The sequence below is a fragment of the Anolis carolinensis genome, chromosome 3 (genome assembly GCF_035594765.1).
Source record: "Anolis carolinensis isolate JA03-04 chromosome 3, rAnoCar3.1.pri, whole genome shotgun sequence".
NCBI lineage: Eukaryota > Metazoa > Chordata > Lepidosauria > Squamata > Dactyloidae > Anolis > Anolis carolinensis.
In genome coordinates, this window is record NC_085843.1 from 221,392,131 (window position 1) to 221,410,281 (window position 18,151).

Here is an 18,151-nt window from a genome sequence, read left to right on the forward strand (position 1 = left end):
GTGGGAGGCTGCTGTCCCACTCCACTAAGAATCAATTAACTAAATTAATTGAATTAAGAGCTGTCGCTTAGCCTGGGTTTCACTTTGACATAAGAGCAGAGTTTTGAGTTAAAAGCTAGCACCAAAGGGAACACTATCATGAGAGTACAGGGATTTTGGGTTTCAAAGGAGTAGTCTCCGTACCTCGGGCTCGTATGCTTTGGGAGATTGCTGTTTGCTTTGCTCTTGTCCACTTTGAGGAATTTTGGGTTAGTCGATTTTGTGTGGTTTTTATTCCTGGCATGTTTGGCTTCACGAAGGAAGAGAGGGAGGCTGGAATGTGTACAATAGGAAGAAAAGGATGCTTCTGCCTCTTCCCTTTGTGCTTTGTGCTTCCTTGCCAAAACTTTGTGCTTATACCATTTTAAAGTTGATTTTTCCTTTTTTATTGTTCCACTAGCTGTGCTTGGCCACGAATTGCTGTGGCATATGGGAATCCTTGGTTTGCCAGGTGGAATAGTAGTGAATAGCCAAGTGATTAGTTTTGTGGCCAAATTTGGAGTGATTTGGCCCAGTGGTTTGTTGTTAGCTTGGTCCTAATTATGCACATTACGTTTTATACATATAGATGTGAATGTGCATTTATACATTATTTGTTATTTATAAGGGGGTTAGGATAGATCAATAACATTTCAATGGGAAAATTCACTTTGTGATAAGAGTGCTTTGAATTAAGAGCTCAGTACAGAACAAATTAAACTCTTAAGTCAAGGTATCACTGTACATGCAAGCTAAGCTTATGAAAAATGGTTTTGTGTTTATAACTAAGAAAATACATGATAAAAATTTCCCCTGAAATACTGCACAAAAATGTTATAGACAATTGCTTTGGTGTCAATTCCTCCGATGGTGTCACCTAGTGTGGTTCACACCTGCTAGTTAATTCTCCATCATGAAAACAAGCTGTTATCATCCAGAAAAATTCACTTAATTTGTACAATTCAATCCATTCACAATTTTATTTCTTGATTGCAAAGGCTTCACTCGTTATCTTATTCTTGTTCAAGCTGTATACACAGACATATTGGGAACAACTCTTCAGTATCCATGTTAGTTCTGCTCTCCTTCCTTACCAATGCCATTGAAATAGGTGGTGGCTTCTTCTGCTGGCCCTGCAAAGATGATTTCCCCCTTGTTCATCAAGGTCAGGTGGTCAAACAACTTGAAGATAGAGAAGCGTGGCTGATGAATAGAGAAGATGACTGTTCTTCCTTTCCTGGAAAGTCTGAAAAGCAAAGATAACAGTAGCAGCATTATCAGAGAGTAGCACATGAGTATGTCACAAGGAAACCACAGAAATGCTACCTAAATGCTCTCCATTGATGGGCATTTTTGGAAGTAGACTAAAACACATAAAGTATGTGCATTTAAGGCAACTGCATGTTGCAGAAGGTACTTACTTTGCTCATTCTCCTTCAGGAGATATCGCTGTATATAAGCTGCTCCTTAAATTGAAAACTGGCTTGCATCTTTAGGATAGAAATGACTGCAAGAGACACAACGTACTAAACTCTCTGGCTATATACACAGTAGCCTAACATGTGTATATATCTTATCTTATGGTCTTTGTGTATGTGTTTTTGAAGTATCCAAACAAATTCTCCAAAGATGCCTGCCAAAGTTAGTCTTGTGTTGGGATAGAGAAAAGAAAGGCCAGACACAGAAACTCACTGGTATAATAGCTGCATGATGGAGTTAGCTGTATTTGCATCCAGTCCTGTGGTTGGCTCATCCAGAAAGATCAGGGATGGTGACGTGATCAGTTCCATGCCAATGCTGCACCTTTTCTTCTCTCCTCCCGAAACACCACGCAGGAATTCAGTCCCAATCTGAATGCAACGGAAAGAAAAGGAAGAAGTGGAGAAAGAAAGAAGATCAGGGTTACAAAATCCACTGTCTTTCTCAGGATGTCACAGACATCTTACAATGTAATTCTACTTTTTCTAGGTATGTTCAAAAGTGATGGTCTTTTGGAGTTCAGCTACCAAAATTACGGCTGTTCCAAACTGAAGGTCAAAGTTTACAAACCACTGTCCCAAAGCCAAGGTATGAATGCCAAGAAGCTTGGTCCTGTATGAGAATTAGAAATTGACTGTCACTTTCTTACTTCACTTGGTGAAGAGTCACAAGACAGGCTTACTGCTTGTTTTTACTCCTATCATGGCAGGATAGGAAGCAAAACTATGGTATGTCTGGACTATATAACTTCATTTATCGGGTTCAAATTTTGTCCATTAAAAACATATCAAAACAAGTCATTCCCAGAGAACTTTGGAAAGTTTCCTTTCAATTCATATAGTGCATATTTTTTGCAAACAACAACAACAACACTTTATTTGTATTCCACCCTATCTCCCTGAGGAAACTTGGGGCGGATTCCAGCATACACAAACCAAAGGCAAACATTCAATGCCTAGAAACAATGAAACACAGATGAAGGTAAAGGCTTCCCCTTCCAGCTCTGAGGAGTGGTACTCATCTCCGGCTTTGGGGATAGTGCTCACCTCCATTTCGAAGTTAAAGAGCCTTTCTTGTTCGTAGATACTTCATAGGTCATGTGGCTGGCATGACTACATGGAATGCCATTTACCTTCCTGCCGTCATGGTACCTATTGATCTACTCACATTTTGCATGTTTTTGAACTGCTAGGTTGGCAGAAGCTGGGTCGAACAGCAGGAGCTCACCCTGTCCGGTGGATTCAGATCACCAACCTTCCAGTCAGCAAGTTCAGCAGCTCAGCGGTTTAACCCATTGCGCCACTGCATAGGGTGAAAATGGTACTCTCGAGATACAGATTTATTTTCTCATTAGGGGCGGGTGGGATTTTGCTTCTTTTCTTTTGAAAATAATTTTCTAAAATAATATATGCATTTCTTTAAACATTCAATAGAATTAAAGGATTAATGCTCAAAAAGGAAGAAGAAGAAAGCAAAATTGAAAACTATCTCCATCTGAGCTGAGGACTTTTAAAGACTGGTTTTAAATCTTTGTTTAGATTAGGGGTGCCCTGACAAGTGGGAAACCACAAGGTAGGCAGGAATAACACTGTATTTCTCTATGTTCTAGTTGCATACCTTCAAGTCATTTTCAATTTATGGCAACTCAGAAGGTTGCCATAAGGTTGCCTTTGCCTTCCCTGAAGCTGAGAGAGTGTGACTTGCTAAGGACACCCAGTGGGTTTCCATGGCTGAGTGAGGATTCAAACCTTGGTCTCCAGTCATAGTCCAGTGCTCCAACCACTACATCATGCTGGAAGTATTAGAGCGATTAGATTTGATCAATGCAAATAGTGCAGTATAGTTGGCCCTTGGTATCCACTGATGTTTGGTTCCAGGACGTCCAGGGGATACCTAAACCCATGGATGCTAAAGTCCCATTATATACAGTAAAGTGGACTCTTTATATTAAATTGCGGGAACATTATACAATACAACTCACAAATTTATTTGTATTTCTGATGGAAAGGCTTTAAAACCCTGAATACAATAGAAAGAAAAATGGACAGATTTGTCAGTTTCTGCTCCCTGTCTACTATTTGTGAAAACTAATAGTATCATGACTTACTTTGGTGTCAGCACAATCCTGTAGGCCCAGCTCTTGTATCACGGCATCAACCTTCAACTTCTTTTCTTCATTGCTACTCCTGTTTATTGGGAGCCGTAGACTGGCAGAGAACTGAAGATTCTCACGGATGCTGAGCGTTCCTGTTAGAATATCCTCCTTCAGATCATGAAAATTTAGATGGTTAAGAAGCAAAAAGGTACCCAGGAGAGACACACTGGACAATAATATCAGTTGACAACATCCTGAGAAAGTGTAAAAACAGTATACTGCTAGCTTGCTGAACTTTGGATAGGATTACAGTACAACCTCCATATCTTTAGGGGATACCATATGTTCCCTGACATACCTCGGAAATGCAATACTGGATAGTAGCAAACTCTATTGAAATGAATGACTTGCTGTAGAAACGTACCATAATATTGCACTGGAGGGACCTAGACAATGCCAGGCACTCTAGCATAACTCCATGGCCAACATCTAGTGGGACCATACCATAGGGTTACACTGGAAGACATAGAAAATGTCTAGAGAAAAATATTTTTGCAGACATGGGCAAGTGAAGCCATGGCTACTGGCCCTGCAGATACAAGCATCGTACTGTATATATCCAATACTTTAGGTTTAATTTGTATTAGAGAGATGTCATATTGCAGTGTATCAGGCTCCAAGGCAACCCATCCTGACAAATCTTTTTTGACATCTTCCAAATCCTTATGGCCAAGCTTATGGTTCTTGCCCAGGGCTAAGAACAGAAAGAAAATAAACATAAGCTTCTTTTCTTTTAAGATGATATAAATGCATTCATAATGACAGTCTATATAATGTTTCATGTTACTTGATCATATGCTGATTAAATGCACATGGATGTTAAAATGATTCATTACACTATGTAACAAAATCTGAATTTTTTTCTGTTCTTGGTTTGAAAGCGTTATTTCCTGTTCAATTGTGCAGTTCTTACTTTGAAAGTATTATTTATTTGCTTACAGTATTTATATTCTGTCCTTCTCACCCCGAAGGGGACTCAGGGCAGATTACAATGCACAAATACATGGCAAACATTCAATGCCATTATCTGACATATGATATATACAGACAAACAAATGGAGGCTATTAAATTTTTTCCAGCTTCCAGCTTCATGAGGGTATGCTCGATTCTGGCCACAGGGGGAGCTGCCACTTCATCATCCACTGTAACGCCGAGTCCTTTTGATGGCAGTACTTCCTCATGTTCTTCACCTGCCGTCGGCAGTTTTATGGTGTCATAAATTAAGTTAAATTAGCCTCCCTGCATCCCAGAATTTTCTACTTACAGACACATCTGCTTTTGAGCTGCTTAGGTCAATAGCAAGCTAGGCTATTAATGGTCAGGAGCTTTAACCCTGACCTGGGCTTTGAACCAATTACCTCACAGTCAGTGATTTACTGTTGCTGGCTACTAACCCGCTGCGCCATAGCCCGGTGCTGTTGTACTCTAGAAAATTTGTTTTTGTAGCTGCCACAAACGATATGGAATGCGTTGAGACTCTATGAGATATTCATTGAAAAACTATAGCAAATTGTGCTGCAAGATGTCCTACAAAAACATAGTTTTTGCGGTTTAATGCACTTTTTCCATGTTTTTGTGATAGACCCAGTTAGGAAATGACACAAACCAGGAATAAAAATCATGTTACATAGTGTTATGATAGACAACAGCAAGATGGTGAGTGTAATGATACGTTTTATATCCTTGAAAATGCAGGTATTTTCAAAAGATTTGTACAGCAGGAAGGTCTGTCCCATACGCTTCGCCATTGGCTATGTTGGCTATGGCTGATGGAATCAGTAATACAGTCATTCTTGCAGGGCTACATTTTCCCCACTTTTGGTATGGAGTCTTGTCAAACACACAACCTTACTATCCATCCATGGGGAATATGTTCCAGAACCACCCTGTGCATACCTGAAATCATGGATAACCATGGTAAACTAGAAGCATACTATAGGATCTCAGTGTATGACACAGAGAGGTCCATAAATATTTCTGGAGGAATATATTTGTAAAAACGTATATTGAAAGCCACTTCGAGTTCCATTTTGGGAGAAAGGAGGAATATATATGAAATCAAATAATGACAGATCGAATACAACTTCAGGAGGATGGAATTTAGGTGCAGGGTAAGGAATTAACTTATTCATTCCTGTCACTTCTCTATTCCAAAAACATGTCTTCCCACAAAAGAGGATTCCAAATAATTTATGACACTGGAAGAAATGAGCTTGAAACACTTTTGGAAGAAATGCAGTTGCAGCAAAGATTCAGCTGTCCACTTAGGGCCCTTCCACACAGCCATAGGTAAGGTAAAGGCTTTCCCTTCACATTAAGTCCAGTTGTGACCGACTCTGGGGGGGTTGGTGCTCATCTCATTTCTAAGCCAAAGAACTGGCATTGTCTGTAGACACCTCCAAGGTCATGTGGCCGGCATGACTGCATTGAGCGCCATTACCTTCCCGCCGAAGCGGTGCCTATTGATCTATTCACATTTGCATGTTTTGAACTGCTAGGTTGGCAGAAGCTGGGGCTAACAGCAGAAGCTCACTCCACTCCCTGGATTTGAACTGGCAACCTTTCAGTCAGCAAGTTCAGCAGCTCAGCAGTTTAATCTGCTGCACCATCAGGGGCCCCACACAGCCACGTCAGCCAGAATATCAAGGCAGATGATCCACATTATCTGTTGAACTGGGTTATCTGAGTTCACACTGCCATATAATTCAGTTCAATGTGGATTTTATACAGCTGTGTGGAAGGGGCCTCATTCTCATGGATTACCAAATGAATACCCAAAAAGTGGTCTGAAATGAATTTACCTGTACTACATAGGCAGAGCACTTATGAAAGTTAGCATCTACCAACTTTCCATCCATAAAGATTTGTCCACTTTTAAGCCCTTTGGGGTCTTTCCATCCTGCTAGGATATCAAGGAGCCTAAAGAGAATAGAACAACACCACCACAGTTAAATGCCCATTCCTAAAACTACACATTGATATGCTGTCCCACAATAAGTCTAGATTTTTCAGAAGTCTGGAGCAGAGTCTGAAAACTGAATTGGCCATCACGATGTCTTGAATTAAGGATTACCATTCTTCATTCAGGTGAATTGTCTCTATGGTTAGTTGCTTCCATGCCAGTAATGAATCTGCTCTGGTTTCTAACCTGAATTTTAAATGAGCTATCCAAAATAATAGAACCATATTCCCTAAATCAATGTTTCTCAACCTATCTAATGCCACGACCCCTTAATACAGTTCATCATGTTGCGGTGACCCCCAACCATAAAATTATTTTTGTTGCTACTTCATAATTGTAATTTTGTGATGGTTATGAATCGTAATGTAAATATTTGATATGCAGGATATATTTTTATTCACTGGACAAATTTGGCACAAAGACCCTATACGCCAAAAGTTGAATATTGGTCGGCTTGGGAGGGATTGGTTTTATCATTTGGAGTTGCAGTTGCTGGGATTTATGGTTCACTTACAACTAAAGAGCATTCTGAACTCTACCAACAATGGAATCAAATCAAACTTAGCACATAGAACTCCCACGACCAACAGAAAATACTGGAAGTATTTGGTGGGCATTGACCTTGAGTTTTGGAGCTGTAGTTCACCTACATCCAGCTTTCTCTGCCAAAGGGGTTCCTAAGACCATCAGAAATAGGTATTTTCTGGTGGTCTTTGCCAACCCCTCTGACACCCCCTTGTGACCCGCCCAGGGACCCCGACCCCCAGGTTGAGAAATACTGTCCTAAATAGTTTCATTAGTGTTTTTAATGGTTGGACTAGCAAGAGGATTCACCACCCTACTGGCATGGAAGCAACCAGTTACCATTATTCTGAATTATCCTCAGAATACCTTCTCTGAATCAGCCTAAGGTCAGCAGAGTTTGTGTGATCATTTCTCCCCTGCTTTTTTCATTTTTACAGATAGTGCCATAGAATAAACTCAGAATGTCATTCAGAAGTTTTTACTTCTCACTATAAAGACCCTTTGCAGAAGGCAGTTTAGTTGTGTGCAGACTGAATAGATAATTTTGGCCATGGGGAACACATGGCTCTTCATGTGTCACAACATAATCCATCAGCACACAAACTTGATTATAATTTTATTTTTTAACTAATTGTAGAAAAGGCTTCAGCAGCACGGCATGTAGAAATAATCTAAGGTCAGGATGCAGAACTAGGATGAGTCCCCTCTGAGTCCCCTCAGGGAGATAGAAGCTGGTTATAAATAATTATTATTGCATGACACAGCAAACAGAATAGATATGCTGGATTTCGTATCACAAAATCACAAGTCGAACACTTCCCAAGTGTCTAGGACTGTGTGATGTATTTTCGGATGATGCGTGCAGATCCCAGTAGGGTGGCTTTTTGCAGTTGGCAGATCGTAATTTTGTCAATGTCTATTGTTTCCAAATGCCGGCTGAGATCTTTTGGCATGGCACCCAATGTGCCAATCACAATAATAATAATAATAATAATAATAATAATAATAATAATAATAATAATAATAATAATAATCCTAGATACTTGGGAAGTGTTCGACTTGTGATTTTGTGATATGAAATCCAGCATATCTATCTTGTTTGCTGTGTCATAATAAAATAATAATAATAATAATAATAATAATTATTATTATTATTATTATTACTGTATTACTTTAACCATCCGATGTAGGAGGTTGATAGGACTTTTTCCTCCTGATGTGGCAGGGACCAACACCATATTTATACCAATAGACTACTTTCTTGCCTGGAAACTCAGAGCAGATCGGCAGCTAATGTTTTGTGGATCAATATCAAACCTGCCCACCAGCCCATTTTGAGTACCACTACTCTGGGCAGAAATCTCACCTTCTCCCCAATAGTAAAAATCCAACAATAAAACAGCAAATAGTTAACAATATTCTGACTTTTCATTACAAGCGAAATGATCTACCTGTGGCAGCTGCATATGATCTATGGTAATGAACATGAATAATTATGTGGCTGAAAAACTGATTGATCCACCCCATCTCTCATGCATGTAGGGCTGCTCCTTGTGGAGTTTTACATGAATGGGATGGTTATCATCAGGGAATGATGAGGAAAGAAAACTCTAGCAAATGGAGCATTGTGTGGTGGTGGCTTCCAAGTCCAGAATGTAGTAAATACAGGCAGCCCCCAAGTTACAAATATCCGACTTACTAATGACTCATGGGGGGCGTGAAAATAGGAAGTGAGAAAAATCTATCCCTAGAAAGGGAAATCCACCCTTGGAAGAGTTATCATGGGGAAAAAAGGGTCTCCACTGAAGCTTTATCGCCAATTCTTATTTCTACAAGCCAACTATGACAGGGACAGAAAGCGAGGTGACATCTGAACAGAGGCACAGATAGCAAAACAAGCATTACAGAGATGTTAACCTTTCCTTATGCTATCCAAAGCTTAAAAATGTATTTGGCAGGAGTTACACTTAGAAATGTACCTGTTCCGACTTACCTAAAAATACAACTTATGAACAAACCTATTTTGTTCATAACTTGGGGACTGCCTGAACACTGGTCCAATGTTATGAATCTTATCCCTTAAGAGATCAGGACCATGGGTCACTCCTCTGAAGTCTGAAATAAACCCCAGAATGGATTCACTGCATCCTGGATATAAAGCTACTGCCTACGATTGACTGTGGCGAAACAAGGGGCCCTTTCACATATCATAAATTTACAATGTTATGATTCCATTTTAACTGTTAAGGTTGGAACTCTGGGATTTGCAGTTTAGGGAATGGTACTTAGATTTTTCAGCCAGAGAATTTCAAACTATGAAGTCCAAGATGCCATAAGATGCAGTTATGGCAATTAAAAGGGGATCATAGTGCTATAATTGTGTAGAATGAAAGGACTCCATAGTACCTTTTTGAGAGGAATACATAGCCACTGATGCAAAGCAAGAAAAATACCTACGAGGTTTTCCCACTTCCAGTTGGCCCTAAAACTGCATTCATCCCAGGTTTCATAATACCACTGTGGAAAAAGAAATACACAATTAGTGTAACACTAAAGGCATCGATTTCTTAGAGTGTGGGATAGAAATTTGGGAGATTCAGATTCAAGTCTTTATTGAACCATGAAGAGCACTAAAGCCCCTTCTATATACACAGCCATATAAAATCCAGATTATCTGCTTTGAGCTGGATTATATGGCAGTATAGCCTCAGTGGTTCTCAACCTGGGGTCCCCAGATGTTTTTGGTCTACAACTCCCAGAAATCCCAGCCAGTTTACCAGCTGTTAGGATTTCTGGGAGTTGAAGGCCAAAAACATCTGGGGACCCCAGGTTGAGAACCACTGATCTAGTTCAAAGCAGATAATGTGGATTATCTTTTTGATAATCTGGAATATATGGCAGTATAGAAAGGGGCTCAGCAATCTTGGTCAGTTCTTCTCTCTCAGGACCCTTCTACACTGCCATACAATCCAGATTATCAAATCAAATAATCCACATTGTTTGCTTTGAACTGGATTAGTCTACACAGCCATATAATCTGGTTCAAAACAGATGATCTGGATTTTATTTGGCAGTGTAGAAGAGGCCTCAGCCTGACCTATCTCATAAGGTTTTGCAAAGATAAAATGGGAAGACAAAGAACCACTCGCATTGTTTTGAGCAAAAACAAAGTTATACATTGGCATGGAGTTAAAAAAACAACACAAGAGTCCCTCATCTGTCAACAAGAGAGCAATGAATATCATATTGATGTGGCACTTATGTACGTTTCTTATTGCCATATTATGTGACACACCTTAAATGCACAGAGATATGATATCCAGAAAAGAACACCATGTTATGAATGACAAAATTCCCTGTAACATGTCATTTTAAGCTCTTGAGCGCATAACATTCATTCATTTTCATAAATGTCAACAACTAAAGAGAAGTGATAATGATTGCTAAGAAAGGCTTGTAATTTACTTGTAACTTTCAAAAATTTTCAAGGGGTACTACATTTGGCCATTTCTGTGACTTAAAAATGACAATTAATGAAAAAGGAGCACCTTACTCAGAAAGTAAGGTGCAGTGATTAATGTATTATTTTTGAACATAACATGTACTAACAACATTTCCTGACCCTAAAGATTTGAGGTGGGAGAGGATTAATTCACAGCAATTAGTACAAGTAAAAGTGACACAGTAACCTGAAAATATAGTTTATTTACCTGACATCGCTGAGAACTTCTTTTTCTTCTCTTCCTTTGAAAGGAAATGTCCAAGGCGTGATGACGGAGTAGCTAATGTTCCTGAAAGCCAGTGTTGGGCCATGGATGTTCAGCTGGGTAACAACATCTTGAACATTTGTGAGCTCCATTCCCAATAGTCACTTTGGATCGGAGGGAGAACATGCAACCACTGCCTGGTTTAATTTACTACCTGAAAGAGGAAAAAGGCAGAGAGATGGGGGGAAAACACAACAATTTGCTTGATTTCCTCGTGCCTGGTTCTTCCTTGCTCTCGGGCAGCTCGTTCCCTATTGTTATCAAGCCCACAATCAGCATTTTATCTGTGACATTTGCGGGAGAGCCATAATTCAGGCAAAGTCCTGCTTGAACAGGACTTGTGCAAGCAGAGTTTTATGAATGCTGATAAAACACCTCGGATGCCCTTTGCAAAAATGATGAGCCAAGGGCAAGTTTGTTAAAAACAAACACAGAATTAGTTCCTCGAAGAGGAAGAGTATACAATGCAGTATTCTATGAATGTGGGCCATCGACCTCTGGACCTTTGGTACTCTAGGGCCCCTTCCACACAGCTGAATAAAATCCCACATTATCTGCCCTGAAGTGGAATACATGGCAGTGTGGCCTCAGATAACCCAGTTCAAAGCAGATATTGTGGGATTTTCTGCCTTGATATTCTGGGTTATATGGCTGTGTGGAAGGGCCTTAGGAAAGTCTGAGCAATTTACTTTTTGGTTCCCAATAATGTTTCATATTCACAGACATTACCCACTTTCTGTATGAGTTGAACTTTGAATCACATAATTGACAACTGATCATTTTGTGCCTGGATACATGTTCTAAAAAGCCTTGGATAAGGTCTTCCAGAGTATGTGCTCTTTATTTAAATTAAATCTGGAGATTGGCTCTCTCCTGGCATTGCCTGACTGTGACTCCCATCATTCCTCACCACTCCTCGCCGGCTAGAGTGCACCGTCTTTTTATATTGCTGCACTGAAATGTGGGAGAGAGGTATCATCTAAAAGCAATACAGTGCAACTAAATGAAATAAAAATATCTCACTGGTGATAGTAGCCAGCCTCCCAAAACTTGATTATTAATGAAGCAAAGGGCACTTCCAGACAACACTAAATCATGGGTTTTAAACAGGGGCTAAAACTCCCAGGACTTCAGAAGAAGTCCACATACAGACCAGATAGTCCTGGGATTTCTGCCTCTGTTGTCCATACTCGCTGCTTTGTTCCAAGATGGCCACCACAGGACTTCCAATGGAAACACTGGCAGCTTTTTTTTTAAAAGCCCCAGGATGCGGATGTACGAATATGTGGATCTTTGCAAAGGTCTTTGTCCTGGCCAGAAAAACTGTGCCTTCCAGATGTTTCATGAAGTATCTGCCACACAAATAAACCTCATGGGGCAGGACCACTATTGCCAAGTCAGCATTGCACAATGAAATAGGAACAACACTTTCAAGTCAAGAACAGAACTTTGTCATTATTGACACTTTTTAGAGCCTGGCTGCCTGGCCATCTGTCCAGACAGATTTGGTTGTGTCTGGACAGGGTGCTGTTCGTGGGTTACACATGGCTGTTCCTATTAGCCTCCTATATGACCTTGGTTCTCAGTATTTACATTCCTCTCTAGCACATCCATGTCCCAACAGCCAGTAGTATGTTTTTGCCATTTACTAAACTGTACCCATGTTGTCAACATACACCCAATGAGGAACCAACATGTATAACCTGGCAACATCATCCTGTTGTTCCTTGGCACAAGTACACCATGAAATCTGTCTGTACAGATGGCCATACAACAAGGTCTGACTAATTATAATAATTATGACATTCTGTTCCTGGTTTGAAAGTGTCTGTTCCTGTTTCATTGTGTACTACTTAATGTGAAAGTATTTGTTGCACTCCAGGAACTTCATTTTTTCTGCCACAAACTGGATTATATGGCAGTATGGCCCCTGGTCCCTTCCACACATCTGTAAAAAAATCCACATTGAACTGGATTATATGGCAGTGTGACCCTGGCCCCTTCCACACAGCTGTAAAAAAAATCCACATTGAACTGGATTATATGGCAGTGTGACCCTGGCCCCTTCCACACAGCTGTAAAAAATCCACATTGAACTGGATTATATGGCAGTATGACCCTGGCCCCTTCCACACAGCTGTAAAAAAATCCACATTGAACTAGATTATATGGCAGTGTGACCCTGGCCCCTTCCACATAGCTGTAAAAAATCCACACTGAACTGGATTATTTGGCAGTGTGGACCCTGGCCCCTTCCACAGAGCTGTAAAAAATCCACATTGAACTGGATTATATGGCAGTGTGGACCCTGGCCCCTTCCACAGAGCTGTAAAAAATCCACATTGAACTGGATTATATGGCAGTGTGACCCTGGCCCCTTCCACAGAGCTGTAAAAAATCCACATTGAACTAGATTATATGGCAGTGTGACCCTGGCCCCTTCCACATAGCTGTAAAAAATCCACACTGAACTGGATTATTTGGCAGTGTGGACCCTGGCCCCTTCCACAGAGCTGTAAAAAATCCACATTGAACTGGATTATATGGCAGTGTGGACCCTGGCCCCTTCCACAGAGCTGTAAAAAATCCACATTGAACTGGATTATATGGCAGTGTGACCCTGGCCCCTTCCACAGAGCTGTAAAAAATCCACATTGAACTGGATTATATGGCAGTGTGGACCCTGGCCCCTTCCACAGAGCTGTAAAAAAATCCACACTGAACTGGATTATATGGCAGTGTGACCCTGGCCCCTTCCACAGAGCTGTAAAAAATCCACATTGAACTGGATTATATGGCAGTGTGACCCTGGCCCCTTCCACAGAGCTGTAAAAAATCCACATTGAACTGGATTATATGGCAGTGTGACCCTGGCCCCTTCCACAGAGCTGTAAAAAATCCACACTGAACTGGATTATATGGCAGTGTGGACCCTGGCCCCTTCCACACAGCTGTAAAAAATCCACATTGAACTGGATTATATGGCAGTGTGGACCCTGGCCCCTTCCACACAGCTGTAAAAAATCCACATTGAACTGGATTATATGGCAGTGTGGACCCTGGCCCCTTCCACAGAGCTGTAAAAAATCCACATTGAACTGGATTATATGGCAGTGTGGACCCTGGCCCCTTCCACAGAGCTGTAAAAAATCCACATTGAACTGGATTATATGGCAGTGTGACCCTGGCCCCTTCCACAGAGCTGTAAAAAATCCACACTGAACTGGATTATATGGCAGTGTGGACCCTGGCCCCTTCCACACAGCTGTAAAAAATCCACATTGAACTGGATTATATGGCAGTGTGGACCCTGGCCCCTTCCACAGAGCTGTAAAAAATCCACATTGAACTGGATTATATGGCAGTGTGACCCTGGCCCCTTCCACAGAGCTGTAAAAAATCCACATTGAACTAGATTATATGGCAGTGTGACCCTGGCCCCTTCCACATAGCTGTAAAAAATCCACACTGAACTGGATTATTTGGCAGTGTGGACCCTGGCCCCTTCCACAGAGCTGTAAAAAATCCACATTGAACTGGATTATATGGCAGTGTGGACCCTGGCCCCTTCCACAGAGCTGTAAAAAATCCACACTGAACTGGATTATATGGCAGTGTGACCCTGGCCCCTTCCACAGAGCTGTAAAAAATCCACATTGAACTGGATTATATGGCAGTGTGACCCTGGCCCATTCCACAGAGCTGTAAAAAATCCACACTGAACTGGATTATATGGCAGTGTGGACCCTGGCCCCTTCCACACAGCTGTAAAAAATCCACATTGAACTGGATTATATGGCAGTGTGACCCTGGCCCCTTCCACAGAGCTGTAAAAAATCCACATTGAACTGGATTATATGGCAGTGTGGACCCTGGCCCCTTCCACAGAGCTGTAAAAAATCCACATTGAACTGGATTATATGGCAGTGTGGACCCTGGCCCCTTCCACAGAGCTGTAAAAAATCCACATTGAACTGGATTATATGGCAGTGTGACCCTGGCCCCTTCCACAGAGCTGTAAAAAATCCACACTGAACTGGATTATATGGCAGTGTGGACCCTGGCCCCTTCCACACAGCTGTAAAAAATCCACATTGAACTGGATTATATGGCAGTGTGACCCTGGCCCCTTCCACAGAGCTGTAAAAAATCCACATTGAACTGGATTATATGGCAGTGTGGACCCTGGCCCCTTCCACAGAGCTGTAAAAAATCCACATTGAACTGGATTATATGGCAGTGTGACCCTGGCCCCTTCCACAGAGCTGTAAAAAATCCACATTGAACTGGATTATATGGCAGTGTGGACCCTGGCCCCTTCCACAGAGCTGTAAAAAATCCACATTGAACTGGATTATATGGCAGTGTGACCCTGGCCCCTTCCACAGAGCTGTAAAAAATCCACACTGAACTGGATTATATGGCAGTGTGGACCCTGGCCCCTTCCACACAGCTGTAAAAAATCCACATTGAACTGGATTATATGGCAGTGTGGACCCTGGCCCCTTCCACACAGCTGTAAAAAATCCACATTGAACTGGATTATATGGCAGTGTGGACCCTGGCCCCTTCCACAGAGCTGTAAAAAATCCACATTGAACTGGATTATAGGGCAGTATGACCCTGGCCCCTTTCACACAGCTGTAAAAAAATCCACATTGAACTAGATTATATGGCAGTGTGACCCTGGCCCCTTCCACATAGCTGTAAAAAATCCACACTGAACTGGATTATTTGGCAGTGTGGACCCTGGCCCCTTCCACAGAGCTGTAAAAAATCCACACTGAACTGGATTATATGGCAGTGTGGACCCTGGCCCCTTCCACAGAGCTGTAAAAAATCCACATTGAACTGGATTATATGGCAGTGTGGACCCTGGCCCCTTCCACAGAGCTGTAAAAAATCCACACTGAACTGGATTATATGGCAGTGTGGATCCTGGCCCCTTCCACACAGCTGTAAAAAATCCACATTAATACCACAAAAATGAACAAAATTTGCCTACCAGTATTAATTTTTTCTAAAATCAGAACAGTAAATAGATTAAGAAGCACTTTCCTAAAGTTATTGTCATATGCCTTCAGGTTGTTTTCAACCTATGGTGATGCTATGGCAAACCTATCACAGAGGTTTTCTTGGGAAGATTTGTTCCGAAGAAGTTTGACACTGGGTGCATCTACACTGTAATCAATGCAGTTTGACATCGCTTGAACTGCTGTGGCTCAATGCTACGGGATCCTGGGATTTAGAGTTTGGTGAGGCACCAGTACACTTTGGCAGAGAAAGATAAAGACCTTGTAAAACTACAAATCCCATGATTCCATAGCATTGACCCATGGCAGTACAAGTAATGTCAAGCTGCATTAATTCTGGAGTGTAGATGCATTCAGGGCCCTTCTACACTACCATATAATCCAGAATATCAAGGCAGATAATCCACATTATCTGCTTTGAACTGGATTATCTCAGTCTACACTGCCATATAATCCAGTTCAAAGCAGATAATCTGGATTTTATACAGCTCTGTAGGGGGACTGTGACTGTTAAAGGTCAGCCAGTGGGTTTTCATATATTTCAAATCCTAATCTCCAGGGTTGTGGTCCAAACTGGAACCACTACAACAAAAATACTGAAAGAAAACGTCATAGCCACACAGTGACAGTAGGTGGCACTGTTTGTTCAAAATTAATCCCAATCCCAAAAGAATTTAGAAAATAACTTGAGCCAAGGAGAATGCAGGAGGGAAAATAAAAGTGGCCTGTAATGGGGAATTATGCTTTTTCCATACATGTAGCACAGTGGTTCTTAACTTGGGAGCCATGTTCCCTTAAAGGATTTATCGATAGGCTTCAAGCCATTTGTGAATTGGGCACAAAAACAACTTTTTCTTCAATTTCCTTCATCTCATGTTCCTGTCTGGGTGTATTTTAAGATAAGCATCAGGTCATTTCAAATATTCCTTGCAAATTTTTTCAATCGGGACTAATTTGTGACAGATATTTATTTCTAATATACCAAATAAATCGCTTATGAAAAATTGTGTGCATGTATTTGTACAGATTTTTCTAGGGAGGACATCCACACCTTTCATCAGATTCTCAATGGCATTATAGAATCATAGAATAATAGCGTTGGAAGAGACCACATAGGCCATCTAGTCCAACCCCCTGCCATGCAGGAAAAGCACAATCAAAACACCCCCGAAAGCTGGCCATCCAGCCTCTGTTTAAAAGCTTCCAAGGAAGGAGCTTTCACCACACTCTGAGGCAGAGAGTCCCACTGCTGAATAGCTCTTATAGTCAGGAAGTTCTTCCTAATGTTCAGGTAGCATCTCTTTTCCTGTAATTTGAACCCATTGCTTTGAGCCCTAGTTTCCAGGGCAGCAGAAAACAAGCTTATTCCCTCTTCTTTATGGCATCCTTTCACATATTTATACATAGCTATCACATCTCCTTTCAACCTTCTTTTCTGCAGGCTAAACATACCCAGCTCTTTAAGATGCTTCTCATAGAGATTAATGGTCTCAGACCTTTGATCATTTTAGTTGCCCTCCTATGGACACCTTCCGGCTTGTCAATATCTCTTTTGAACTGTGGTGCCCAGAATTAATTCCAGGTGAGGTCTAACCAAAGCAGAATAAAGAGGAGCCATGACTTCCCTGGATCTAGACACTAAACTCCTTTTGATGCAGCTCAAAATGCCATTGACCTTTTTAGCTGCTGCATCAAACTGTTGGCTCATGTTCAACTTGTTGTCCATGAAGACTCCAAGATCTTTCTCACATGGACTGTTGTCAAGCAAGACATCACCCATCCTGTATCTTTGCATTTTATTTTTTCAGCATGAGTGTAGTATCTCACATCTGTCCTTGTTGAAATTCAATTGTCGAAGTTTTGACCCAGCTCTTTAAGCTGTTGAGGTCATTTTGAATACTGATCCTGCCCTCTGCAATATTAGCTATCCCTCCAAATTTGGTGTCCTCAAACTTGATAAGTATCCCCTCTAAACCTTCATCCAGGTTGTTACGATGCAAATAATAAAATAAAATACATAAATGAAATAAAATATTAATATGGTATAATAGTTTTGAGTGTTGGACTACAATGGTTCAGATCCCTGCTTGGCCACAACAACGCACTGGGTGACCTTGGACAAGTCACATTCGCTAATGGAATGTGGAACCACTAGAATTAGATAGATGTGGCAGGTCAGACATCTCTTTTAATTTTTGTTGAATTTCATAC

At 41.1% G+C, this 18,151-nt stretch overlaps 1 protein-coding gene across 2 annotated transcripts in view; it reads right to left on the bottom strand.

The window, feature by feature from the left end:
• LOC100567146 (broad substrate specificity ATP-binding cassette transporter ABCG2) overlaps positions 1 to 18,151 on the bottom strand; it is a 53,242-nt gene that overhangs the window by 17,094 nt on the left and 17,997 nt on the right. For both annotated transcript variants that reach the window (XM_016995293.2, XM_016995292.2), the window contains exons 3-8: positions 10,851 to 11,061; positions 9,598 to 9,657; positions 6,455 to 6,572; positions 3,605 to 3,760; positions 1,711 to 1,868; positions 1,113 to 1,264 (exon numbers count right to left, since the gene is read on the bottom strand). In XM_016995293.2, the coding sequence (XP_016850782.2) occupies positions 1,113 to 1,264; positions 1,711 to 1,868; positions 3,605 to 3,760; positions 6,455 to 6,572; positions 9,598 to 9,657; positions 10,851 to 10,999 (793 nt within the window). In that variant the 5' untranslated portion in view covers positions 11,000 to 11,061. The remainder of the gene's footprint in view (positions 1 to 1,112; positions 1,265 to 1,710; positions 1,869 to 3,604; positions 3,761 to 6,454; positions 6,573 to 9,597; positions 9,658 to 10,850; positions 11,062 to 18,151) is intronic.